Source organism: Chiloscyllium plagiosum, chromosome 5 (assembly GCF_004010195.1).
Source record: "Chiloscyllium plagiosum isolate BGI_BamShark_2017 chromosome 5, ASM401019v2, whole genome shotgun sequence".
In the NCBI taxonomy this organism is placed as follows: domain Eukaryota; kingdom Metazoa; phylum Chordata; class Chondrichthyes; order Orectolobiformes; family Hemiscylliidae; genus Chiloscyllium; species Chiloscyllium plagiosum.
The window spans coordinates 106,984,505-107,012,009 of NC_057714.1; the positions used below are offsets into that span (position 1 = coordinate 106,984,505).

A 27,505-nucleotide genomic window follows, 5' to 3' on the forward strand; every position below is an offset into this window, starting at 1 on the left:
TTGCAGGTAGATAGGATAGTGAAGAAGGCATTTGGTATGCTTTCCTTTATTGGTCAGAGTATTGAGTACAGGAGTTGGGAGGTCATGTTGTGGCTGTACAGGACATTGGTTAGACCACTGTTGGAATATTGCGTGCAATTCTGGTCTCCTTCCTATTGGAAAGATGTTGTGAAACTTGAAAGGGTTCAGAAAAGATTTACAAGGATGTTGCAGGGTTGGAGGATTTGAGCTATAGGGAGAGGCTGAACAGGCTGGGGCTGTTTTTCCTCTTGCGTCGGAGGCTGAGGGGTGACCTTATAGAGGTTTACAAAAGTATGAGGGGATATCTGGTTGGCATGGATGGGTTGGACTGAAGGGTCTGTTTCCATGCTGTACATCTCTATGAATCTATGACTCTATAAGTTCAATGACTCTTCTTGTGACTAGGAAAAGGTGCTATATATGCTGAAGACAGGGATAGAGGAGGGATGGGGAAGAAAGGCTGATAATAGAGACCATAAGTAGGTGAAAACAGTTTGGTTGCACTGAAAACAGCCCATGTCATGAAAGGGCATTCAGTTTGGGGATGGGTAAAGGACATAGGTGTTCAGGTTCTAAAATTATTGAACTCAATATTGAATCCTGAATAATTCCTATTATTAACTTTTCTTTCTCCCTAGCATGCTTTTGTCCATCCCTTTTCTACCTGTCATTCTCTCTCTGTGGACCTATCTTCATCCATCCGCTCACTCCTTTCCTCCATTCCCCTCCTCTCTACCTCCTCCATTCCTGCCTTCGGCATATTTACCACTTCAGATTGTAAGTTTGTTCGCTGAGCTCGCAGGTTTGTTTTCAGACATTTTGTCACTATACTAGGCAACAATGTCAGTGAGCCTCCGGTAAAGTGCTGGTGTTCTGTCCTGCTTTATATTTTGTGTTTTGGTTTCTTAAGGTGGCTGCTATCATTTCCAATATCAGCCACCTTAAGAGATCAAGACACATAAATAGAAAGTGGAACAGAACACCAGCGCTTCACTGGAGGCTCACTGATATTGTTGTCTAGTATGGTGACAAAATGTCTGAAATCAAATCTGCCAGCTCAGCGAGCAAACTTACAACCTGAACCTCAACCTGAGCTACAAACCTTCTCAAAAATCACAAACATATTTACCACTTTTCCTATTTACTATCAGTTGTGAAGAAAGGTCACTGAACGCGAAATATTAACTCTGCTTTCTCTCCATAGATGCTACCACACCCATTGAGCTTTCCAGCAATTTCTGAATTTGTTTCAGATTTTCAGCACCCACAGTTCTTTGTTTTATTTATGATACTTAAGGGGCTTGACAGATGCTGAGTGGCTGTTTCTCCTTGTGGGAGAATCTAGGACCAGAAGGCATGATCTCTGAGAAAGGGGTTGCTAATTTCGACAAAAATGAGGTGGAATTTCATGTCAGAAAGTAGTGAATCTATAGCATTCTTTACTACAGAGAGAAGTGGAAGTTGGGTTGTTAAGTATGTTCAAAGTTGAGATAGACAGATTTATAATCAGCACAGAAATCAAAGGTTATGGGGAATGGCAGGCAAGTAGATTTGAGGATAAGCCTCCTCTACATTGGGGAGACAGGCCGCCTACTTGCGGAACGTTTCAGAGAACCTCTGGGACACCTACACCAACCAACCCAACCACCCCGTGGAGGAACACTTTAACTCCCCCTCCCACTCTGCCAAGGACATGCAGGTCCTTGGCCTCCTCCATCGCCAGACCATGGCAACACGACATCTGGAGGAAGAGTGCCTCATCTTCCGCCTAGGAACCCTCCACCTTAACCTCCTTCCACCTATCGCATTCCCAACGCCCCTCCCCCAAGTCCCTCCTCCCTACTTTTTATCTTATCCTGCTTGGCACACCTTCCTCATTCCTGAAGAAGGGCTTATGCCCAAAACGTCGATTCTCCTGCTCCTTGGATGCTGTCTGACGTGCTGCGCTTTTCCATCAACACATTTTTCAGCTCCTCCTTGAGGATAAGTATGTCAACAATGATTTCACTGGCAGAGCAAACCTGATGGGCCAAATGGCCTAACTCTGCTTCAATGTCTCTGAAGCCATCAGGGTCATCTTTGGACTAATATCTTAAAAAAATGTGTAATTAAGAAAATTGAGTACAAAACAGAGAGTTTGGCAAGAGGGAGCTCTGTTGATGTGAGGAAGAAGACGTCAGCTTCATTTTGCTTTTCTACCCTTCTCATCCTGTAGGAATTGGCTTTTTCTCCAATACTGGAAAATGAGTTACTTGTTCTGCTAGTATCCAGTAAGTGCTTAAGATCAATTTGATTCTAAAATTTTAAAATGCTACTCAAGTTTGTGGTAAATATAATAAAGTAAATTAAAAGCAACATAAGTAAGTGAATGATACAAATAAGTAATTAATTCAAACTCATTAAGGATGGCAGAGCAAGCGACTAGTCAAGGTTGCAACATGTGGGAATTCCCAAACACCATTGTGGTTTAGGGTAAAGAGTTCTGCAATAAGTGTTTGAAGTTCAAGCAGCTTTGGCTCAGAGATGGAGAAAGAGTTGAATTACAGACGCTGCAATGCATTGGGGAAGAGAATTTTACCTGGATCCTTTGTATGAGAAGGCAGTTACACCACTTAGGATAGGGTCTTCTGATTTGGTCAGTAGTCAGGGACAGGAGGGTGTCACAGTGAGTGAGTCAAGTTAGGGATCCCAGAGGACAGGAGTGCAGGAACATCAACCTTTGAAATTATCTAATAAGTTTACCCAGAGATAAAAAATACTGCAGATGCTGGAATCTAAAGTGGACAAGCAGGAGGCAGGAAGAACACAGCAAGCCGGGCAGCATCAGGAGGTGGAAAAGTCGATGTTACACCCGAAACGTCAACTTCTCCACCTCCTGATGCTACCTGGCTTGCTGTGTTCTTCCAGCCTCCAGCTTATCTAATAAGTTTATTCAGCTTATGTGGATGAGAGTGGTGGCTATAGGGTGGATGAGCAAACTGAACATGGCACCATGGTATAGGAAGCTGTTTAATTAGTGGGAGTAAAAGGAATGTCATGGTATTAGGTAATAATATTGTGAGGAGGACTGCTACGGTTCTCTGTAGCAAAGAACAAGAATCCAATTAATGTGTTGCTCGCCAAGTGCCGGGGTTCAGAACATGCAAGGAACCTACAGTGGGAGAAAGATCCAGTAGTCATGATCTATGTAGACATCAGTGACATAGGCAGAACTAGGAATAAGAGGATCCCCACAGAGAGTATGAGAAAAGCAAAAACACAAAAGGTTACAATCTCAGGGTTATTACTTGAGTAATGTATGAACTGCTTTAGAAGACATAACATTAAAGAGTTGAACACAGGGACGCTTCCTGAAGTCAATGACCAGCTTCTTCATTTTGCAGATATTGATGGAGAGATTGTTGGTCTTTAAACCATGTCGCTAAGCACGCAATCTCTTGCTTGCACTCTGTCTCGTCCTGTTTCAGATCCGACCTACAATGGCAGTGTCATCAGCAAACTTGTAAATGGAGTTAGAGAGGAATTTGGCCACACAGTCATGAGTATAGGGTGGCGCGGTGGCGCGGTGGCACAGTGGTTAGCACTGCTGCCTCACAGCACCAAGGACCCGGGTTCAATTCCCACCTCAGGCGGCTGTCTGTGTGGAGTTTGCACATTCTCCCTGTGTCTGCATGGGTTTCCTCTAGGTGCTCTGGTTTCCTCCCACAGTCCAAAGAAGTGCAGGTTAGGTGAATTGGCCATGCTAAATAGTGTTAGGTACATTAGTCAGGGTGAATGGGTCTGGGTGGGTTACTCTTATAAGGGTCAGTATGGACTTGTTGGGCCGAAGGGCCTGTTTCCATACTGTAAGTAATCTAATCTACATAAGGAATACTGTAGGGGACGGAGTATATAGCCTTGCATGGCACCTGTGTTAAGGATTACCATGGAGGAGGTGTTGCCATCTATTCTTACTGATTACTGACAGGTCAGGAAGTCGAGGATCCAGTTTCAGAGCGGAGTGCCAAGACCTAGGTCTCAGAGTTTGGAGACGAGTTTGTTTGCAATTATGGTGTTGATGACAATAACAGCTTGTTAACCAAATGTTTCAGGACATGGCTTCAGGATGACAAGGCCTGCATCTTGAGTATTAAGAGGTATATGATATTTAAGAATTAGAGGAAGCTAGGTAAAAGCTGCAAATAGCATTTGTGAAATAGCATTTGATACGAAGTGAAAAGTGAAGTCTCACAGGGTTCTGTGCTGGAGTCGTTATATCATTTACATTGATGGCATAGATTGGCAAATTCATGGCAGCTAAATTTGCAGATAATACAAAGATAGAAAGGAAAGTTTGTTGTGAAGAAGACATAAGTAGTTTGCAGACTGATAGTGATAGATTGAGTGAATTGGCAAAAATCTGGCTGATGAGTATAAATGGGTGAGGAAATGTAAATTTGTAACTTTGGCCTGAAAAATGAAAAAGCGGAGTATTTCTTAAACCAAGAAAGGTAGAGGAATTCTGAGGTGCAGAGGAATTTAGCTTTCTAATGCGTGAGTCAGAAAAAGTTAATATGCACATACAACAAGTAATTAAGGAAGTAAGTGAGATTCTATTATTCATTGCAAGAGGAATTGAACATTAACATTCAGCTATACAGGGTATTGGTGAGGCCACATTGTGAATATTGAATGCAGCTTTGGTCACTTTATTTAAGGAAGGATATAAATGCTATGCAGGAGCTTCAAATGAGGTTTTGTTTTAATTAATTCATGGTATGTGGGCTTCACTATGTCAGCATTTATTGCAATCATTTATCTGTAATGACCAGGCAGTGAGATGCCTTCTTGAACTCTGCAACCCTTTTCTATGGATATGCCCTCAATGTTGTTAAGGAGGGAGTGAGCAAAGAGGGATATGAAACTTGTTTAAAGACACTTGTTAGACCTTAGCTCAAGTATTGAGAAATTTCAATTATGAGGACAAACTGAAAACATTAGGACTGTTCCCCTTGGAGAGAAGAAGGCTGAGGGGAGATTTGACAGAAGATTTCAAAATCATGCATGGTTTGATCAGAATAGATAGGGACAAGCTGTTCTTGCTTTTGTAAAACAAAAGTGATGTGCAAATGAAACAAAAGTGATGCGAGAAAAAACTTTTTCACAAAGTGAAAGTTGGAGTCGTAAATGCATTGCTTGGAAATGTGATGGATCAGGTTCAACTGGAGGTATTGGAAGAATATTTGGATTTTTAAAAAATCATTCATGAGATGAGGGTGTTGTTGGTTTGGCCAGTATTTTTTGCCCATCCCCAATTGCCTAGAGGACAATTAAGAGTCAATCACATTGCTGGGGTTTGGAGTCACATTGAGGCAAGATCAGGTAAGGATGACAGTTTCCTTCTTTGAAGGATATTAGGGAACCAGATGGGTTTTTTGAACAGTCAACGATGGATTCTTGGTCACCATTAGACTCTTAATTCCAAAGTTTTACTGAATTCAAATTTCACCATAAGCTGAACCCAGATCCCCAAAACAGTACCTGAGGCACTGGATTAACAATCCAGTGATAATACACCTAGGCCATCAGCTTCCCTAAGATAATAGATGAGCTGTGGGGAGTCAGGAGGTGACTTACTCACGACAGTATTCCTAGGCTCTGACCTGCTCTTGTAGCCACTATGGCAAGTGTCAAGTCCAGCTGAGTTTCTGGTCAATGAATAGAACTGATGCAGGGCATCTTGTGGATGGTACACACTACTGCTACTATATGTCAATGACGGAAAGAGTGAATGTTTGTGGATGTAGTGCCAATCAAGTCGGCTTTTAATTCTGGATGGAGTCAAGCTTCTTGAGTGTTACTGCAAATGCACTCATCTGGGCAAAAGGGCAGCATTCCAACTCATTCCTGACTGGCACTTTGTAGATAAAGGACAAGCATTGAGGAGTCAGGAGGTGAGTTGCTCACTGCAGGATTCCTAGTAGTTGACCTGCTCTTGTGGCCACAGTACTTATACAGCCAGTCTAGTTTAGTTTCTAGTCAGTGGTAACTCCCAGGATGTTTATAGTGGAGTATTCTGTAATGGTATTACCATTGAGTTTCAAGGGGCAATGATTAGATTCACTGTTGTTGGAGATGGTTATTGCCTGGCACTTGTATGGCATGAATGTCACTTAGCTTAAGTGTGCCTATTGTTCAGGTCTTTGCAGCATTTGGACATAGACTGCTTCAGTTTCTGAAGACATGCAAATAGTGCTGTACAGCAAATAATGCACATTCCCACTTCTGACTTTCTGATGGAGGAAAAGTCATTGATAAAATTTAAGATGGGCTAGCCTGGCACATTAGTTTGACACCTGGAATGAGTGAGTTGTCTTATGATGGTAGATAGGAGAGCCTAGGCTCATTTTCACTGGAGTCAAGAAAAGGGAGGGCTAATCATTTGAAGTATATAAGATCTTAAATGTTCTTGACAACATTGACGTGAAAAATAGGTTTCCTTGGTGGTTAAATCCAGAACTAGGGAGCATGATTTCAAATTGGAAAATGTCTACTGACACTCCCAAATAGCTATCAGTCCACATGGTCAAAATGCATATGCGCAGTACCCTTGATAGCACTGCTAGTGATATCATTCCATCCTCGAAAAGTGTGATGCTGGGAAAGCACAGCCAGTCAGGCAGCATCCAAGAAGCAGGAGAATCAACATTTTGAGCATAAGCTCTTCATCAGGAATGAGGAGGTGGGCCAAGGGGGCTGAGAGATAAATGGGAGGGGGGGGGGTGAGGGTGGGGGTAAGGTAGCTGAGAATGCAATAGATAGATGAAGTTGAGGTGAAGGTGATAGGTTGGAGAGGTGGGTGGAGTGGATAGGTGGGAAGGAAGACAGACAGGTAGGACAGTTCAAGAGGGTGATGCCAAGTTGGAAGTTTGGATCTGGGATAAGGTGGGGGTTGGGGAAATGAGGAAACTGGTGAATTTCATATTGATCCCGTGTGGTCAGGGGTCCCAAAGCAGAAGATGAGGCGTTCTTCCTCCAGGTGTCAAGTGGTAAGGTTTTGGAGTGGAGGATGTCCATGACCTGCATGACCTGCATGTCCTTGGCAGAGTGGGAAGGAGTGTTAAAGTGTTCGGCCATGGGGCGGTGGGGTTGTTTCATGCATGTGTCCTGGAGATGTTTTCTGAAGCGTTCTGAAAGTAGGCGTCCTGCCTCCCCGATGTAGATGAGACCACATCGTGAGTAACGGATACAGTAGATGACATGTATGGAAGTGCAGGTATGTTTTTTTACTAGCAGAACGTTTTCACAAAGTGTGCGTGCACAGAACCTTCTGCATGAGCAATGTGAACTTTTCAGTGTGTCAGGAAACACAGCCTTCAAATTATGAGTCATACTTTAGGGACAGAGATGAGGTGAACTTTTTTCTCTCCAGGGTGCGCAACTTTAGAACTCTGCCTGAGAATAGTTGAAGTGAGATTATTGAATACTTTAAAGGCAATGGCAGTTAGATTATTGTTATGCAAGGGAATCAAAGGTTATCGGGGTAGATGGGAATGTGGAACTTGAAATATAAATAGATCAGCCTTGATCTTATTAAATGACAGAGCAGGCTTGAAGAGATGAATGGTTCCTATTTTCCACATTCATTTAGTCAAATGAATAAAAACCCATTGCTCACAGGATGGTGTTTTACTTATTAAGGGTGACAATGCCATCCATTTAAAGAACATTTTCAATGCTCAATGGGTATACTGTCCAGGCTACCTTCCAATAGTAACTTTGTTGTAACTACTGTGAAATGTATCATTCAAATTGACTTTAATTGGACCATTAAATTAAAAAAAAGATTGCACCTTACTTTACATATTCATCTTTCAATTTAATGAATTAGTGATTGTTCCTGTTTCCTGATCAGTCTGTGGATTATAATGCTCCAAACACACATCTGACCCCATCAGCATATTCTTTCTATTCCATGTTCCCACCCCCACCCAATTCATCTTACTTCCTTTTACATAAATCTAAGCTATTTGCCTCAATTATCTTACACAGTTGCATCGAAAAAATCTCTGGGCAAGCACAAACTGAATTTTTGAACCTTGTGAACTCTAGTAAGATTTGAAAATTGCCAATTTAAAGTCCTATCTCCCAAGAAAAAATACAATTCTCAGAGTATTCTCTAATAAAGACATTGCAAAAGAAAGCTACAAAATTAGAAAGGTGTGGGAGTACATTTTGTGTGTAACTGCACCAAAAAACTACATTTCTGTTTCCATGGTTACAGATGGAATCACTAAATTGGTGAAGAGAACATTTCTGCATTCTGCTCTTCTCAACTCAAGTACTCAAGCAGTTTAAAACAAAAAAAATCCTCTAGTTAAAAAGTGAATGTCACTCCACCAACAAACACGAGAGCAGCTTGAAAGCCCCTACTATATTATTCAAACTAATCTTGGTCTTTTAGGAATGTTGGAGCAGAAATAGGCCATTCAAGCCATTGAGTCTGCTCTGCCATTCAATTTGATCCTGAATAATCTCCTACCACAATATTATTTTCTTGCATTCTCAAAATCCCTTCTTAACTTTAATATCTGAAAATTCATTAATTTCTTTATTGAAAATACTCAATGACTGAGCCACACACCCTTCTTGGAGTAAAGAATTCCAAAGATTCACCACCCTGAGTAAAGAAATACCTCCTCATCTCAGAACTAAATGGCCTATGTCTTATTCACAGACTGTGTCCTCGGTTCTCGACTCTCCAACCAGGCAAAACATCATTGCTGCATCGACTCCATTAAGCCCTGTAAGTATTTGTGCACTTAAATGAAATCACGTCTCATTCTTCTAAAGTCAAAATAGATCTGTACACAACCTTGTGAAAGGATTCTGCTAGCTCAAGTTGAATCAATCCTGTTTCCATGTTCTTCACATTAAATTATAATTTAAATTAATAAAATAAACAAAAAAGTCATTCTTCATCCTTCAACCATTTCAAACAAATAATTTCTATTTCACTAAGTATAGGGTAGAGCAGTCATCATCCTTCAAAATAGAATATAGTCAGTTAGAACATAGAACATAGAACATAGAAGAATACAGCGCAGTACAGGCCCTTCGGCCCTCGATGTTGCGCCGATCCAAGCCCACCTAACCTACACTAGCCCACTATCCTCCATATGCCTATCCAATGCCCGCTTAAATGCCCATAATGAGGGAGAGTCCACCACTGCTACTGGCAGGGCATTCCATGAACTCACGACTCGCTGAGTAAAGAACCTACCCCTAACATCTGTCCTATACCTACCACCCCTTAATTTAAAGCTATGCCCCCTCGTAATAGCTGACTCCATACGTGGAAAAAGGTTCTCATGGTCAACCCCTAATCATCTTGTACACCTCTATCAAGTCACCCCTAAACCTTCTTTTCTCTAGTGAAAACAGCCCCAAGTGCCTCAGTCTTTCCTCATACGATTTTCCTTCCATACCAGGCAACATCCTGGTAAACCTCCTCTGCACCCGTTCCAGTGCCTCCACATCCTTCCTATAGTATGGCGACCAAAACTGCACATAATATTCCAGATGCGGCCGTACCAGAGTCTTATACAACTGCATCATGACCTCAGGACTCCGGAACTCAATTCCTCTACCAATAAAAGCCAGTACGGCTTATGCCTTCTTCACCGCACTATTTACTTGGGTGGCAACTTTCAGAGATCTGTGTACATGGACACCAAGGTCCCTCTGCTCATCCACACTACCAAGTATCCGACCATTAGCCCAGTACCCCATCTTTTTGTTACTCTTACCAAAGTGAATCACCTCACACTTAGCTACATTGAACTCCATTTGCCACCTTTCTGCCCAGTTCTGCAGCTTATCTATATCCCACTGTAACCTGCCACATCCTTCCTCACTGTCTACAACTCCTCCGACTTGCGTATCATCCGCAAACTTGCTCACCCAACCTTCTAACCCCTCCTCCAGGGTATATATAAAAATGACAAACAGCAATGGTCCCAAAACAGATCCTTGCGGAACACCGCTAGTGATGGCACTCCAAGATGACAAGTTCCTCTCTAACGCAATAGTTGTGTTCTTATGCAACCCCATGTTGCAGAAAAATTGCACTTTAGAAACAGAGCATTACAGCCAACATACATTTTAAAAGTTCACGCTGTAGAAATAGCATCCCCAATTTATCAATCACATTACAGTAAATTTTTGTTGATGAAATGCATATTATAACAGAACAACCTGTCTGAAAATGTCAAAAGCAAGGCAAGTCATGCATTAAAGAGAATAGAGAAAAAGAGGTGGCAATGGGATTTTTCAACTACAACCCATGTGGTTCTTTTTATTTTATCCAATATATCCACTTAATCATAGAGCCATAGAGATGTACAGCATGGAAACAGACCCTTCGGTCCAGCCCGTCCATGCCGACCAGATATCCCAACCCAATCTAGTCCCACCTGCTAGCACCCGGCCCACATCCCTCCAAACCCTTCCTATTCATATACCTATCCAAATGCCTCTTAAATTTTACAATTGTACCAGCCTCCACCACTTCCTCTGGTCAGCAAAATACTCAAATTGGAGAAGGATATGAAAACAGTTCCTTCAGTTATGCTGAAATAAATATGGCTCATAATAATACAAATGCAAACTTTTACTGCACCATCTCACTATGAATTTCCATAGGCTTGCTTCAGTGACATTGAAAAATGTGATAACTCTAAATTTGAAGACAACTTGATATTGTGTAAATAGGCACTCTAAGAAATCTATTTAGTCTGTCAAAGCTTATTAACCTGAACTTCTGACCTATAAAAAGCATTGGAGAAGATCAAACTGTCAGTGTTACAAGACAAATTTGACTGAACAGTGCAAGGATATGCTGTAACATAATGTATCTCTCGGTTTGTGATGGGTTTTCTTTCTCCCCCGGCCCCCGATTACATCATCACTCCAGGAAAACAAACTAAAAGATGGTCACATGTTACTGTCAAGTAAAAGGAAACACATACTCATGTGTGGACTAGCAGGCAAGCTGTTTCCAATGCTGCATAATTCCCAAGCATCCAAAATGAGAGGAAGTTTGAACAATTATTACATTCCAATTTTCACCTTCAATGGCACAGCCAAGATTAAGTGACAAAAAAGGTCAAGGCTGAAACCCACAGAAACACATCCTGCCACTGATTCCATCTAACTGAAATGCCAAGCAACCTCTGCTATTAGCAAGTTCCTTACCTGGACTGCAATGTAAAGACCTGGGACATTAAAGGATTCGAACATGATCTCTGCAAGGTACTCTCGATTTTCTGGTGTATTGAGTGGTGGTTCTGTCTGCATCAAAAGAGTGCAGAAGTTTTATATGTAAATTAAATATTTCCATTGAAAGAAAATTTCATTGCCTTCACCCTCTTAATGTTGAAATATAGCATCTCTTCAAAGTCTGAATTAGCTCCAGATTTATTTCATTCTCTTTTGATGACTCCACATTTAGTCCTTCATCCATTTATATTTTTAACTTCATTATGTTCTCTGACCTCAGATAGAATTCACATTTCTTCCACTGCTGAAAGTGCCTCTTTCTTTCTCAGATAAATCACTTATTTTTTCTACAAATGATATTTCCAACTTTGTCTTAGATTTGAACATTTCTCCCATATTTGGGAAGGCATTTCTGGCACACTTCTTGCACTTATAAACAGGAAAATAAAAGCCAAAGCACCAAGAAGCTCCTCTGAATTTTCCTTTCATTCCTTCTAAACCTCAAAGATGTTCCCTACAGTCTCTTGCCTGTTTACTGCTCTACTTGTGAAATTAAAGACCAACTGATTCTTTTACAAAGCTTCAAAATTGAAGTTTCTTAATTTCTTTTCCTTTTTCTTCTCTTAAAAACTTAAGGGCTTAACTGAAAACATGCATTTATATTGCATCTTTAACATCTAAAGGAGCTTCACCGAGTGTTATCAATATTTAACATTCTTGTTCATCAAAAGAAACTATAGTGTTGGCCAAATGACCAGAAGATGCTACCAAGGTTGTAGTCACAAGGGAGGTAGTTGATGCACTGGGTTGATTAAAAAAAAAAGATCTGTACTCAACACTGATAAGCTACCTGAATAGTTTCAGATGCATCTAAGGATATTAAAGGCATAATTACAGAGGACTGGAAAACTGCAGCCTTAAAAGCAGGTAAAGAACATGCCCAGCTGGCCAATGAGTTTAACCTCAGTCAGGGAAAGCTTTTGGAGAAATAATCTGGTACAATAATAGCAACAACTTGGATAAGTTTGCATTAATTGAGGAAAGTCACATGGCTTTAAGGCAAAATATAATTTTAATAATTTGATTGTTTTTGTTTTGTTACATTAACAAAGGAGATTTATGATGGTAGTGTGATTGATGTGGTATACATGGAATTTTAAGAAGGTATTTAATAAAGGTACAGAGTTTACAGAGGAAATTCCAGGCTTTAGGGCCAAGGCTGCTGATGGCATTGCCACCAATCGTAGAACAATGAAAACTAGAGGTGAATAAGAGGCAAGATTTGGTAGAAAGTAGAAAGCAAGAAATGTTATATGCAAATTAAATCACTCACTCCAAATTTATCTGGCATTACCACCTTAACTTCTGAATGGACCTGGGCTTTTTCATTTGACTACATAATTTTTTTTAAAAAGCCTTCACTGGGACTAAAGCAGAAAATGCTGAAAATATAAAACAGATTTGGAAATACAAAGTTCAGCGCAACATTTCAGGTACAACTCTTCTTTCATAACCAATGATTTCTTTGAAGATATTTACTAATCTGCTTTGCAAGTCAAGCAGCTTCATTTTAGATTTCCAGCATCTGCAGGCTTTGCTTTTCTCTATTTCCTAACCGACAACTAACTGTACTATCAGGTAAGTTTCAAAGTTACAGACAAGATAGTATCGGTTTCCTTTTGTATTGCTCTTATTGTTTAAAAATTATCAACACTGGAGTTAAATGAAAAGCATGCAACATTCTTGAACTTTATATCTGATCTGTGTGGTGATAAGAGCTCTCATAATTTAAAGGGTTAAGTGCAAGTTGCTGGCAGCTAGACAAGTAGGCCAATTTGGCACAGGGAATAAAGAGGATTTCCCTGAAACATATTTCAAGTGAATGACTTTCTGGTCATACAAATATTTTGAAGGTCTGATATGGAATAAAATCACTATGTCAATTTCAATCACAAGAACTATAGGTTCTTGCAATTATACTGGTAATATCTAGCAAAAGGTTACAAATAGATTCATCATAATTCTGTTTGAAATACAAAGTGTACCAGTTATGTATACATTCTTTTCTTTCTGAAAGCAAAAACATCTATAAGGTCTTTCCAGGCACAAATTTCTATTCTACATTCTAGCATGTAAATAGAGAAACTGACTTTGCAAATCCTCATTCCTGCTAAAGTACAACTTCTCAGCAACAATATCAGTCCATTGTTAAATCTGAAAGAGAGATATATATCATACAAGCATAAACACAACAACCAAATTATTATCACCAATGGTAATATATATTTCACTGTCAAATATTAGCATATACATCTTTTACTGCCAAGCCACATAATTACTACCTTGTACATTTATATGTTTCCATTGGTTGTAATATTTTCAATTATCGTTTTGTTTTTATTTAATTCCTTACCTCTCTCATACTATACATACAAACCAATTCTCTGACCTCTCACCCTGTCACATTCTCTAACCCACACAATAACCCACACTAATTACTAGGAACACAAAAATTACCAAGTAAAAATAATTACCGGTTCACATCATTATTGTCCGCTATGCATTTGAGCCAAACCAATTTTCAAAACTGTCAAGACATTTAACACCAATTATAATACTTAATGGGAAAACTGCATTCTGTATAAACTTTAGCTGCAAACTATCTCAAACTCAAATAAAAGCATTCTCTGGAAACTGAAATTAAATAAATTATTACCAGCACTTCCAGGAATCAAGGTTAATTATAATGCTTATTTTATGCTCTTCAAAATTTACTCAAAGTTTGGCAAACCTCATAAGAAAGCACACACAGAGGATTTTGGAACACTGGTCTGGTGACATTTTTAGTCAATTTTTTCCATCCCTTTCTTTAAGCCAATTCTTCCTTGCATACAGTTCTAAGTACCTTTTCTTCATGTGCTGAGTCCAGTAATACCTGTCAGCAGACCAATCACAAAAGGCTATTACAAATTCAGCCCCTTCATGTCTTTGTCAGGGGTTGGTCAAATCTGTGGCGAGAGCTGATGAACAGGGTTTAGTAGATATGGCCATTAATCAAGTAAATAGGGTGGGGATATAGAATGGTAGGACAGACTCAAGATGCTGAGCGATATTCATTTATTCTGACCTTTCTATAAGGATAGTTTACAGCACACGCCAGGGGGCGAGATCATATAAATTTGAGGTACTACATTTCCACCACTGGTTAGAATTGTGATCACAATGTGATAAATTTACATAAGTGGCTTATAAATGTTGGGCTATAGATTTTGTATTATAAATAAAATCTACATAGAATGGGGCAAATACAAAACATGTGTGCCGATGTAAAATTACTAAGATATTAGAAATATTTTGTATGCTTCTGGTCTACTGCAATTTATTTCTTTTTAATTAATTCACAGGATGGGGGCATCAGTGGCCAGGCCAGCATTTATTGCTCATTCCTAATTCAGATTGCACCAACATAGATGTGATCAGATAATAGTATGTGAAGTGCAAGTACTAGCTGGAATACTGTTTTGATAAAAATTATGTAGAATATACATGAGCACAGGCAACTTCAAATAAACAGAATCATTATGAATGCCAAGTAATACAATGTTACAACCATTAAAAAGTGATGATCTTCAGGTTCTGCTCGGAGATACTTGAATATCACATGTTCCATAAATCTCTCCATTAGATCCCAGTCTTCAACTATACCATGCCGAATAGGCCACTAGAAATAGAAACAAAACTCCAATGTCAGCTATAGATGTGTCACCTTTTATATATATACCTAGTTCTTCAGCAGCATTTCCCATATCATTTGTAAATCTTATGGCTTACTGAGAACATAAATAAAAAAAATCCATTGATGCATAGAATGAAATAGGGAAGGGAAGATTCCAAAGGTCATATCATCTGATGAGCTGAACGTATTCCAGCACTTACACCTTTTAACTGCAAGCACCTAGTACTTAAAAAGGAAATTCACATCTTTTAGAACCATCAAAATACTCTTTTTATTCAGGAATTCTGAACTCTACTAACAAAGGGAATAGACACCACAAATGAAATCAGAGACAATGCAAGGCATAGGATATTCACCCAGTTAATTCAGATAAATTCTTCTGCTAAGCTATATTAATCAGCATTAATGCAGAGGACAATAGGTGGAAGCCTAGGTATTTAAAGGAAACTGCGACTAATTGTTCCCTCAAGGGTGTAAAGAACTCTGCACATCATTGGATTTAAAATTTAAATGGAGCTGGAGAGTGGACATGCAAATTGAGGGAATTGCATTACTTTAAGAATGTAAAAGATAGAAATAGAGAACATACTCTATCAGCAACAAATTGGTATGGTGGAAGAACAGGTAATTAATACTGGCAATATAGTTAGAACAGAGGAAGAATTCAAACACAAAAGGCAATTTTAGTAAACATGCAGAATAGAGAAGGATAGGATATTTTGGTAAGATGAATACAAGCATACATACAAATTCAGAACAAGAGTAGGCCACTCAGCTCATTGAACCTGCTCCATCATTCAATAAGAGTATGGATGATCTGATTACTCCACAACCATCCCACCTTTCATGCCATTACTTATCAAGAACCTAACTCCAGCTTAAAACATTCAAGAGCTCCTTTTCCACCAGCTTTTCAGGAGGAGAATTCCAGACACTTGCAACCCTCTGAGGAAAAAGAACGTTCTCACCTATCTGTCTTAAATGGATGACTCTTTAGTTTATAAAGGGTGATCCCTAATTCCAGATTCTAGACAAGGATTTCCACATACATGGTGTCAACATCCGTCAGAGTTTTATATGTTGCAATCACGTCACCCCTTATTCTAAACATCATTAGGTATAAGATGAGCCTGTCCAACACTCAATTTACATATTAGTCCAGTAACCTTTTTTAATCAAATGCCCTTGTACTAAATGCATTCTCACTTGCTTTCCTAATTACATGCAAGACCTTATTAATTTATACACAAGGACACCCAGATCTCACTTCATCTCCTGTAGCACCTCTGGTAAGCTATTCCTGGAGAGCGACAACACTGACTTCAACCAATAATTTGAAAAATTGCTCAGGTAAGGCATGAATACAAAAAAAAACACACGAAGGACCCGATACCCAACATGAGCAAAACTAATGTATTCTTTGTTGTTTCCTCCGGTGTTTATAGTGGTCTGTCCCTGCCGCTTCTGGTTGTCAGTTTCAGCTGTCCGCTGTCGTGGTTGGTATATTGGGTACCCAGCACTGATGATGTCGCCTAGCCAGGGGACGAAACGTTTGCAACAAAAACTTCCAGCTCGGCGAACAGAACCACAACAACATGTCCTACTACAAAGAAAATCTGTCATCCTTACCTGGTGTGGCCTTCATGTGACTCCAGACCCATATCAATAAGATTGACAACAAAAACAGAAATTGTTGAAAAGCCTCAGCATGTCTGGCAGCACTTGTGGAGAGAAATCAGAGTTAACATGTTGGGTCGCGTGACTCTGCCAGACCTGCTGAGTTTTTCAAGAATTTCTGCTTTTGTTTCTGATTTACTGCATCCACAGTTCTTCTTGGTTTTTATTCAATAAGAGATGGAAATGTGTTGCTGGAAAAGCGCAGCAGGTCAGGCAGCATCTAGGGAACAGGAGAATCGACGTTTCGGGCATTAGCCCTTATTTTATTCAATAAGGTTGACCCTCACCTCCCCTTTGAAATAGCCTAACAAGCCATTCAGGTTTCTCAACCACTGGAAAATATCTCAAAAAATGAATGAGACCAGGCGCACCACCTAGTGCCAAGTAAGACACTGGAAATAACATTGGAAAACTCAGTCTTGTTGACCCTGCAAAGTCCTCATTACCAACAAGTGCCAAGTGCCAAAATTGGAAGAGTGGTCCCACAGGCTAGTTAACTATCAGCCTGACATCATCATACTCACAGAATTATACATTGCACTTGATGACAATACCATCATCATTCCTGGATATGTGATGTCCCATTGGCAGGACAGAAACCAGAAATGCTGGTGACACTGTGATATACAATTGGAAGGGAGTTGCCTTGCAAGTCCTCAATATTGACTCCAGATCCCATGAAGTCACATGGTATCAGTTCAAACATGATCAAGGAAACATTCTGCCGATGTCCACATACCAGCTCCCCCTCAGCTAATAAATAAATACTCTGTTGAACACCACCTGGAGGAAACACAGAAGCTGGCAAGAATACAGAATGTATTTTGGTGGAGGATTTCAATATCACCACCAAAAGTGGCCACCACTACTGACCAAGTTGGTCGAGACCTAAAGAACACAATTGCTCAATACGGATCTGCGGCAAGTAGCAAGTGAACCAATAAGGAAGAACATACTTGACCTCATCCTCACCAATCTGCTTGCTGCAGATGCATCTGCATCAGTGCAAGTGACAATTACACAGTCATGTGGGAACAAAGTCCTGACTTCATATTGAGGATATCCTCCACCATGTTGAATGGCACAATCATTATACAAATTGGGAGTTATTTCCAAAATTCGGCTTCTATGAAGTTGAAGGTGTGTACTGTACTTTTAAGAGAAAGTGAATGCTATTTTGCACTGAGAACTTATACACACCTATCATATGATTAGATGGCAGTCATAGAGTGTACTGGAAAATTGAAAATATGTAACATTTGTCTGTGAAATGGATATCTGAGTGGATTGCTGTTTTCACAACAATTCAAATTTAATCAATCAGCTTAAATTAGGCCCCAGGATACTAAAAGCCAATAAAGTTTATATTTATGGTTTTGCCAAAATTGAACAAATGAGACTATCCGATGCTGGTGGTATAAAGAAGCAAGCATTTTAAAAGTTAGACAGAAAGTAAGCTGCCATTGAGAGTAAACTGCCATCAAGGGAGACTGCCATTCTAACCACTCTCTACCAAAGGTACCTTGTTCATATGAAATAACATTGCAATAAAAGACAGAAGACGACCCAGAAAAATCTTCTTCCAGAGGAAGACAGACACTGATAATGACAGCTGTTGTCTGGTTTTGAAATTAAGTTTATGTAATGTTCATATGTTATTGGAATAGTATGTTATTATAGAGTTGAAGGCAGATAATAAGCAGTTATAGATAGCTTGCTCCTGTTTCTAATTCATATGTTCTTAAGAGAAAGGGAGCTTAGATTTGTAAATAGTTGTTATTTAATGTTCAGTTTAAGAGTTAAGGAATAAATTGATATTATTTTTCTTCAAATCGTGGAATTTGGGAGTTCTCTGTCACTCATAATTTAACAGATTATGAGGTGAGGTGAGCCTTTCTGGGTATTTGGTTTAATTAGCAGATGGGTTCACTGATGTGTTGTAACAGTTTTGCAGGCCATTAGCATCAGTGGAACTGTACTCCAATACATTCCAGAACATCATAGCCTGACTTATGTCCCAAGCATACATGCAAAAAGGCATGCCAGGAATAGCACCACACAAAGCTAAAAATGAGGTGTCAAACTGGTGAAGCTACAAAACAGGACCATTTGTATAGGTGAAAGTGAGTACTGCTGATGCTGGAGATTAGAGTCAAAAGTGTGATGCTGGAAAAGCACAGCAGTCAGGCAGCATTCGAGGAGCAGAAAAATCAACATTTTGGGCAAAATCCCTTAATCAGGAATGAGGCTGCGAGCCTCTGGGGTGGAGAGATAAATGGGAGAGAGGTGGGGCCGGGGGAAGGTAGCTGAGAGTGCTATAGGTGGTTGCCAGTGGGGGTAAAGGTAATAGGTCAGAGGGAAGGGTGGTGCAGATAGGTGGGAAGGAAGATGGACAGATGGGACAGGTTATGAGGATGTTACTGAGCTAGAAGTTTGGAACGGGGGTAAGGTGGAAGAAGGGGAAATGAGGAAACTGGTGAAATTCACATAGATGCCATGCGGTTGGAGGGTCCCAAGGTGGAAGATGAGGTGATCTTCCTCCAGGCAACGTTAGGGAACGGCAATGGAGGAGGCCGTTGGCAGAATGGGAAGAGGAGTTGAAGTGCTCGGCCACGGGGCGGTGGGATTAGTTGGTGCGGGTGTCCTGGACATATTCTCTGAAGGGCTGTGCAAATAGGTATCCTGTCTTCCCAATGTAGAGCAGACTGCATCAAGAGCAACGGATACAGTAAATGACATGCGTGGAAGTGCAGGTGAAACTTTGATGGATGTGGAAGGCTTCTTTGGGGCCCTTGGACGGAGGTGAGGGGGGAGGTATGGATGCAGGTTTTGCAATTCCTGCAGTGGCAGGGGAAGGTAGGTTGGTGGGGAGTGTAGACCTGATGAGGTAGTGGCGGAGGGAACAGTCTTATACTGAAAGCGGATAGGGGTGGGGAGGGAAATATATCTCTGGTGGTGGGGTCCGTTTGTAGGTGGCGGAAATAGTGGAGGATGATGCGATGTATACAGAGGTTGGTGGGGTGGAAGGTGAGGAACGGGGGGTTCTGTCCTTGTTGCGGTTGGAGGGGTGGGCTTCAAGGTCAGAGGTGAGGGAAGTGGATGAGATGCACTGGAGTGCATCATCAACTACATGGGAGGGGAAATTACGATCTTTAAAGAAGGAGGTCATCTGGTATGATCTGTGGTGGAACTGATCCTCCTGGGGGCAGATGCGGCAGAGGTGGAGGAATTGGGAATAAGGGATAGCATTTTTGCAGGAAGCAGGGTGGGAGGAAGTGTAATCCAGGTAGCTGTGGGAGTCGGTGGGATTGTAGAAAGTGTCAGTGTTGAATCGGTCACTGTTGATGGAGATGGAGAGGTCCAGGAACGGGAGAGAGGTGTCAGATATAGTCCAGGTGAATTTAAGGTCGGGGTGGAATGTGTTGAAGTTGATGAACTGTTCAACCTCATTATGGGAACACGAGGTGGCATCAATGCAGTCATCAATGCAGCGGAGGAAAAGGTGGGGAGTGGTGCCGGTGTAACTACAGAAGATAGACTGTTCCACGTAGCCGTCAAAGAAACAGGCAAAGCTGGGGCCCAGGCAGGTGCCCATGGCTACCCCTTTCGTCTGAAGGAAGTGGGAGGATTCGAAGGAGAAATTGTTGAGGATGTGGACCAGTTTAGCCAAACGAATAAGAGTGTCAGTGGAAGGTACTGGTAGGACATCGGGAGAGGAGAAAAGGAGGGCTTAGAGGCCCTGGTCATGGCAGATGGAGGTTTATAGGGACTGCATGTCCATGGTGAAGCTGAGGCATTGTGGGCTAGGGAAACGGAAGTCTTGGTAGAGGTGGAGGGCATGGGTGGTGTCTCGAATCTATTTGGGGAGTTCCTGGACTGGGGGGATAGGACAGTACCAAGGTATGTGGAGATGAATTCGGTGGGGCAGGAGCAGGCTGAGACGATAAGACAGCCGAGGTAGTCAGGCTTGTGGATCTTGGATAGGAGGAAGAACCGGATGGTGCAGGGTTCCCAAACTATAAGGTTGGAAGTTGTGGGTGGGAGATACCCTGAGGTGATGAGGTTGTGTAAGGTCTGGAAGATAATGGTTTGGTGATGGGAGATGAGGTCGTGGTTGAGGGAGCAAGAGGAGGAGGTATCTTCAAGTTGGCACCTGGTTTCAATGGTGTAGACGCCAGTGCACCAAACTACCACTGTATCCCCCTTGTCTGCTAATTTGATGGTGAGATTGAGGTTGGAGCAAAGAGAGTGGAGGGCTGCATGTTGTGAGGGTGAGAGGTTGGAGTAGGTGAGGGTGGTGGACAGGTTGAGGCGGTCAATGTCTCAGCAACAGTTGGAAATAAAGAGTTCGAAGGTGGGTAACAGACCTGGGGTGTCCAGGTGGATGGGGAGTGTTGTAGCCGCGTGAAGGGGTCCTCGGAAGGTGAGCAGGAGTCTTGATTGAAAAAGTAATCTCAGAAGCAGAGGCAGTGGAAGAAGAGTCTGACAACACAACGCATTTGAATTTGTTGATCTGTGAACAGAGGGGGATGAAGGTAAGGCCTTTGCTGAGGATTGATCATTTGTACTCAGTGAGGGGGAGGTCTGGGAGGATGATGAAAACTTGGCAGGGCTGGGAGCTAGGACCTGGTATAGTGCTGGAGCTGAGAGTGGGGACAGAGACTGTAACTGGAGTGGGCATGGTAGTGGAGGGACTGGTGGGCACCTCATTAACGGAATTGATGCTCATCCCAGGCTCTGGGGGGCAGAGGTGGTGACAGTGGGATCTGCGGGGGCATATTGGCAGTGTTCAGGTGAGTGGCGTCGGTCGGGGCGGAAGTGGTTGCAACAACAGCAGCTGCGGGGATGGAACGCGTGGCATCAGTGATGATGTAGGGGTCAGAAGTGGCGAAATACATGGTATAAGTGATGTAGTTGGGGGTAGAAGTGGCTGCGATAGTGACCACAAAGGGAACGTGTGGTGTGGGTGATGTCAGAGGGGGCGGAAGTGGCTGCGGCGGCAGCAACAGAGGAGGCGTAGAGTTCCAGTTAGGCCTTGCATTGATCTCAGCGGCAGCGGATCTTATAGCGGTCACGGTGGCGGTTGTCTGGCTGATGTTTGTGGCTGCTGTAGTCTGGCCAGTGGTCACGGAGGCAGCATGATCAGCCGTGGCTGTGGGCTGTCAGGCGGCGGGGACAGAGGTGACATCATTGCTTGTCGCGGTGATGATGGCTGGCACGGTCTCCTGACTGATGGCGGCCGAGCAGTTCCAGATGCCGGGGAAGCTTCTGGAATGTTCGAGGAATGCCGACTATTGAGGTGGGTATATGAAAGTTTTTGTACTTACAGTTTTTGATGTTTGAAATGGTGTAGAAAAACTGTTTGTTAAGTGTATGAATCCTTCTGAGGATATAATACAGGAGGGGTCTTTTGCAGTTCTGGAAGAGTGTAGCCCTCAGTTGAGGCAGGGCTGACTGTAGAGAGGTAAGGTGGCAGCGGGTGGCTGCGAGTGTGGAGTGGAGGATCCGAAAGGAGAACCGTTGCTGAAGGTTTTGAATTTGTAGTCTGTACTAATTGTCCTGTTCAGGTCCAAATTGTGTTGGTCTGAATGTGGTTCAGAGTCCATGTCGGAACTATTTGTATGTCGAACAGCATAAGCTACAAATAACAGAGCTAAGAGATTCCATAACCAACAAATCAAATCTAAGCTCTGTAGTTCTGCTACATCCAATTGTGAAATATGGTGAATAATTAAATAAATCACTAGTTGAGAAGGCTCCACAAATAATCTCAAACACAAAGATGGGGGAGCCCAACACATCAGTGCAAAAGTAAATGTTAAAGCATTTGTAACGATTTTTACCTAGGAGTGCTGAATGGATGATTCATCTCAGCTACTCTAGAGTTCCCGAGCACCATAGATGACAGCCTTCAGCCAACTTTATTCATTCCAATTTTGGTTCAGTTAGTGCCAATCAACTTCTGCTCTTATTACTTGGATGAAACAGCTGAATTCCAGAGGTGAATCAAGAGTGACTGCAATTGATATCAAGTCTTCACCCTTAACAAGTAAGGCAAAACTATCACCCAGCAATAATTTTCTCAATGTCACCCAGATAGGGTTCTACGAACACATAATATACAGTCAAGAAACAAGAGTAGGCCACTTCGCCCTTTAAGCCTGTTCTACCATTCAATAAGATTATACCTGATCTGATTTTCAACTCTATATTCATGTATATCCCCAATAATCTTCCATCAATGACCTAGCTACCTCGCTGTTAAGAATGTTTAAAGGTTCTGAATCCATTACCTTTTAGGGAAACGTATTCCAAAGACACTCAACCCTCGGACAGGTTTTCTCCTCATCCCTGTTTTAAATGTTCAACTCCTTATTTTCAAACTAAGATTCATATTTCTACATTGTCCCACAAGAAGAAACATGCTTCAACATCCAATCAGTCAAGTTCCCTCAGGAACTTGTGTGTTCCAATTAAGTCATTTCTGATACTTCTAAACTCCAGAGGATACAGGCCTAGTCTAGCCTCACCTCATAAGGCAGTCCACATATTCCAGGCATTCACTTTGTAAATCTTCTCTGAATTGATTCCAATGCATTAACATCCTTAGAGTCATAGAGTCATAGAGCATGGAAACAGACCCTTCGATCCAACCCGTCCATGTCGACCAGATATCCCAACCCAATCTAGTCCCACCTGCCAGCACCCAGCCCATATCCCTCCAAATCCTTCCTATTCATATACCCATCCAAATGCCTCTTAAATGTTGCAATTGTACAGCCTCCACCACATCCTCTGGCAGCTCATTCCATACACATACCAACCTCTGTGTGAAAAAGTTGCCCCTTAGGTTTGTTTTCTATCTTTCCCCTCTCACCTTAAACCTATGCCCTCTAGTTCTGGACTCCCCAACCCCAGGGAAAAAACTTTGCCTATTTTACCCTATCCATGCCCCTCATCATTTTGTAAATCACTATCAGGTCACCCCTCAGCCTCCGACGCTCCAGGGAAAACAGCCCCAGTCTGTTTAGCCTCTCCCTATAGCTCAAATCCTCCAACCCTGGCAACATCCTTGTAAATTTTTTCTGATCCCTTTCAAGTTTCACAACATCTTTCCCATACGAAAGAGACCAGAACTGCACGCAATATTCCAACAGTGGCCTAACCAATGTCCTGTACAGCCGCAACATGACCTCCCAACTACTGTACTCAATACTCTGACCAATAAAGGAAAGCATACCAAACGCCGTCTTCACTATCCTAACTACCTGCCTCTCCACTTTCAAGGAGCTATGAACCTGCACTCCAAGGTCTCTTTGTTCAGCAACACTCCCTAGGACCTTACCATTAAGTGTATAAGTCCTGCTAAGACTTGCATAAGTACATTGACCAGTACTATACACAATATTCCTGATGTGGTCTCACCATTTATAATTGAACATACACTCCTTACTTTTATATTCAATGTCCCTTGCAATAAACTGTAACATTCTATTAGCTGTCCTGATTTCTTGCTGTATCTGCATTCCAACCTTTTGTAATTCATACACCAGGATATCCAGGTGACTCTGCATGTCAGTGCTCTGCAACCTCTCGTCATTTAAATAATGCATTTCTTTTTTATGCTTTCTGTCATGATGGACAATTTCACACTCTTCTACGTTATACTCCATTTGCTAGACCATAGCCCATTCCCTTAATGTATCCTTTGTAGGCTATACAACTTGTTTTCCTACTTACCTTTGTATCATCAGGTAATTTAGCCACCATACATACAATCCCTTCTTCCAAGTCATTTATATACATTTTAAAGAATTGAGGCCCCAGAACTCACTCTTGTTGTATACCATCTATGACATTCTGCCAGCCTGAAAAAGAAGCATTTATTCCTATTCTGCTTCCTGTTAGCAAGCCAATCTTCTATCCATGTCAATATGTTACCCCTTACACCATAGGTTTTCTGCCAGGATCATTTAGTCTGCAGTCTGGAGGTTCTGCCAGGATCACTAAGCTTCTGGCATCATTCCTGACTTTGTCCGAACATAGGCTGTATCTGATTGAATGTGGCATCAAGATGCCCGACCAAAACTGTAATCAATGAAACCAGGGGTGAAAATCCTCTGTTGGTTGCAATCATACCAAGCACATAAGAATATTATTGAGGTTTTTGGAAGTCAGTTATCTCAGCACCAAGAAATCACTACAGGCCTTCGTTAGGGCAGTGTCTTAATTGCCCAGAGGGCAGGATAAAGTGTTGACTGCAGATGCTGGAGAGTCAGAGTCGCAAATTGTGGCACTGGAAAAACACAGCAGGTCAGGAGGCATCTGAGGAGCAGGACAGTTGACATTTCCGGCATAAGCCCTTCATCAGGAATGGGAGGGGGAAGGGTGCTGAGAGATAAATAGGAGTGTGGGGATGGAGCTGGGAGGAAGGTAGCTGGGAAAGCGATAGGTAAATGCAGGTGAGGGTGTGATTGTTACAAGTCGATGGGGAGTCTGAAACAGATAGGCGGGAAGGAGGACAGGCAGCTAAGACAGGTCAAGACGGCGGTGCCAAGTTGGAGGGTTGGATCTGAGATGGGGTGGGGAGGAGAGATTCGGAAACTAGTGAAGTCAATGTTTATGCTATGTACTTTAAGGGTCCCAAGGCAGAAGATAAGGCGTTATTCTCCCAGTAGTTCGGTAGCGGAGGAGGCCCAGGACTTGCATATCCTTGATGGAGTGGAAGTGAGAGTTGAAGTAGTGGGATTGTATGGTGCGTGTGTCCCAGAGATGTTCCCTGAAATGCTCCATGAGTTGGCATCATCTCTGCCCAATGTAGAGGCGACCACATCAAGAGCAATGGAAACAGTAGATGAGGTAGGTGGATGTACAGGGAAATTTCTGCCTAATGTGAAAAGATCCTTTGGGGCCTTGAGCAGAGGTGAGGGGGGAGGCATGGGTGCAGGTTTTACGTGTGGAGCGTGGGTTGGTGGGAGGGAGTGGACCGAACAAGGAAGGCGCAGCGGGAATGGTCTCTGCGGAACGCAGATAGAGGTGGGGAGGTAAATATGTCTCTGGTGGTGGGGTCTGATTGTAGGTGGCAGAAATGGTGGAGAATAATGCGCTGTATCTGGATATTAGTCGGGTGGAAGGTGAGGACCAGTGGGGTTCTATACTTGTTGCAGTTGGAGGGGTGGACAAGGGAGTAGAGGAGATGCGCTGAAAGGCATTGTTGATTACATGGGAGGGGGAATTGTGGTCCTTTAAATAGGAAGCCATCTGGGATGTCCTGGAGTGGAATTGCTCCCCTGGGAGCAGATATGGCAGAGGCAGAGGAATTGGGAGTAAGGGATCACATCCTTACAGGAGGTGGGATGGGAGGTGGTGTAGTCCAAGTAGCTGTGGGAGTCGGTGAGTTTGAAATTGATGTCCGTGTTAAGTAGGTTGCCGGAGATGGAGATGGAGGGGTCCAGGAAGGGGAGGGAGGTGTCCGAGATGGTCCAGGTGAACTTAAGTCAGAGTGGAAGATGTCAGTAAATTTGATGAACTGTTCAACCTCCTCGTGGGAACATGAGGTGGTGCTGATACAGTCATCTCAGGAGCAAGAGGTGGGAGATGGTGCTGGTGTAACTCCGGAAGATGGACTATTTTATGTATCCTATGAAGAGGCAGGCACAGCTGGTGCTCGTGTGAATGCCCATGGCTACCCCTTTGGTATGAAGGAATTGGAAGGATTCGAAGGACATGTTATTGCCAAGAGGGCAATCAAACGTGAGCCATATTGCTGTGTGTCTGCAGCCACATGTAAGTGACCAGACCAGGTAAGGATGACAGCCTCTCTCTCCCTAAAGGATCAGCAGTGAATCAGCTGGGCTCTGCCGACAATGGATTTATAGCCACCATTAGACTCTTAATTCCAGATTTTTATTGAATTCAAATTCCACCACGTGCCATGGCAAGATCTGAGCCCAGAACTCCAGAACACTAACCAGGTTCCTGGACCAACAGTACAGTGATAACACTACTAGACTATCAACTCTCTCTTTGGGACTCATTGCTGCAGAAGGCTCTGAAGGCTGAGTCATTAAGTATTTATGACATGTTTTCAATCAGTAAGGACATCAAAGGTTACTGGGAGCAGAAGAATGAGGTTGAGAAACACATTAGCCATCATCAAATAATGCAATAGACTCAATGAGCTGAATGGCCTAATTCTGTTATAATCTAATCTTCCAACCTTTTGCTCACTCATTGAACCTGTCTATATCCTCCCATGGACTTCGTGTCATCCTCAACACTTGCTTTCTCACGTACTTAGGGCATTCGTTCCTCATCTAAGTCATTAACATACGATGGAAATACTTGTGGACCCAGCAATGATCCCCGGGGCACTTCACTAGTAAAGGGCTGCTAGCCTGAAATACCCCCCTTATTCCAACTAGAAGAAAGTGAGGACTGCAGATGCTGGAGGTCAGAGTTGACAGTGTGTTGCTGGGAAAGCACAGCAGGTTAGGCAGCATCCGACACTTCAACTCCCCCTCTCACTCCGTCAAGGAGTGTACTGCAAGGGTCAGTGTTGGGTCCACTGCTTTTCATCATTTTTATAAACAACCTGGATGAGAACATAGAAGGGTGGGTTAGTAAATTTGCAGACGACACTAAGGTCGATGGAGTTGTGGATAGTGATGAAGGATGTTGTAGGTTACAGAGCGACATAGATAAGCTGCACAGCTGGGCTGAGAGGTGGCAAATGGAGTTTAATGCGGACAAGTGTGAGGTGATTCACTTTGGTCGGAGTAACCGGAATGCAAAGTACCGGGCTAATGGTAA

The 27,505-nt window shown here is 42.3% G+C and overlaps 1 protein-coding gene across 6 annotated transcripts in view; it reads right to left on the reverse strand.

Annotated features, from left to right (window-relative positions):
* LOC122550120 (actin-related protein 3B) overlaps window positions 1–27,505 on the reverse strand; it is a 169,380-nt gene that overhangs the window by 85,957 nt on the left and 55,918 nt on the right. For 4 of the 6 annotated variants that reach the window (XR_006311742.1, XM_043690733.1, XM_043690731.1 and 1 more), the window contains exons 4-5: window positions 14,891–15,001; window positions 11,257–11,352 (exon numbers count right to left, since the gene is read on the reverse strand). The exons of 1 other annotated variant lie outside the window; for it this stretch is intronic. Coding sequence is in view for 4 of the 5 variants with exons in the window: in XM_043690733.1 (XP_043546668.1) it covers window positions 11,257–11,352; window positions 14,891–15,001 (207 nt within the window). In the remaining variant the exon portion in view is untranslated. The remainder of the gene's footprint in view (window positions 1–11,256; window positions 11,353–14,890; window positions 15,002–27,505) is intronic. One more of the 6 variants, XM_043690732.1, reaches the window with a different exon arrangement.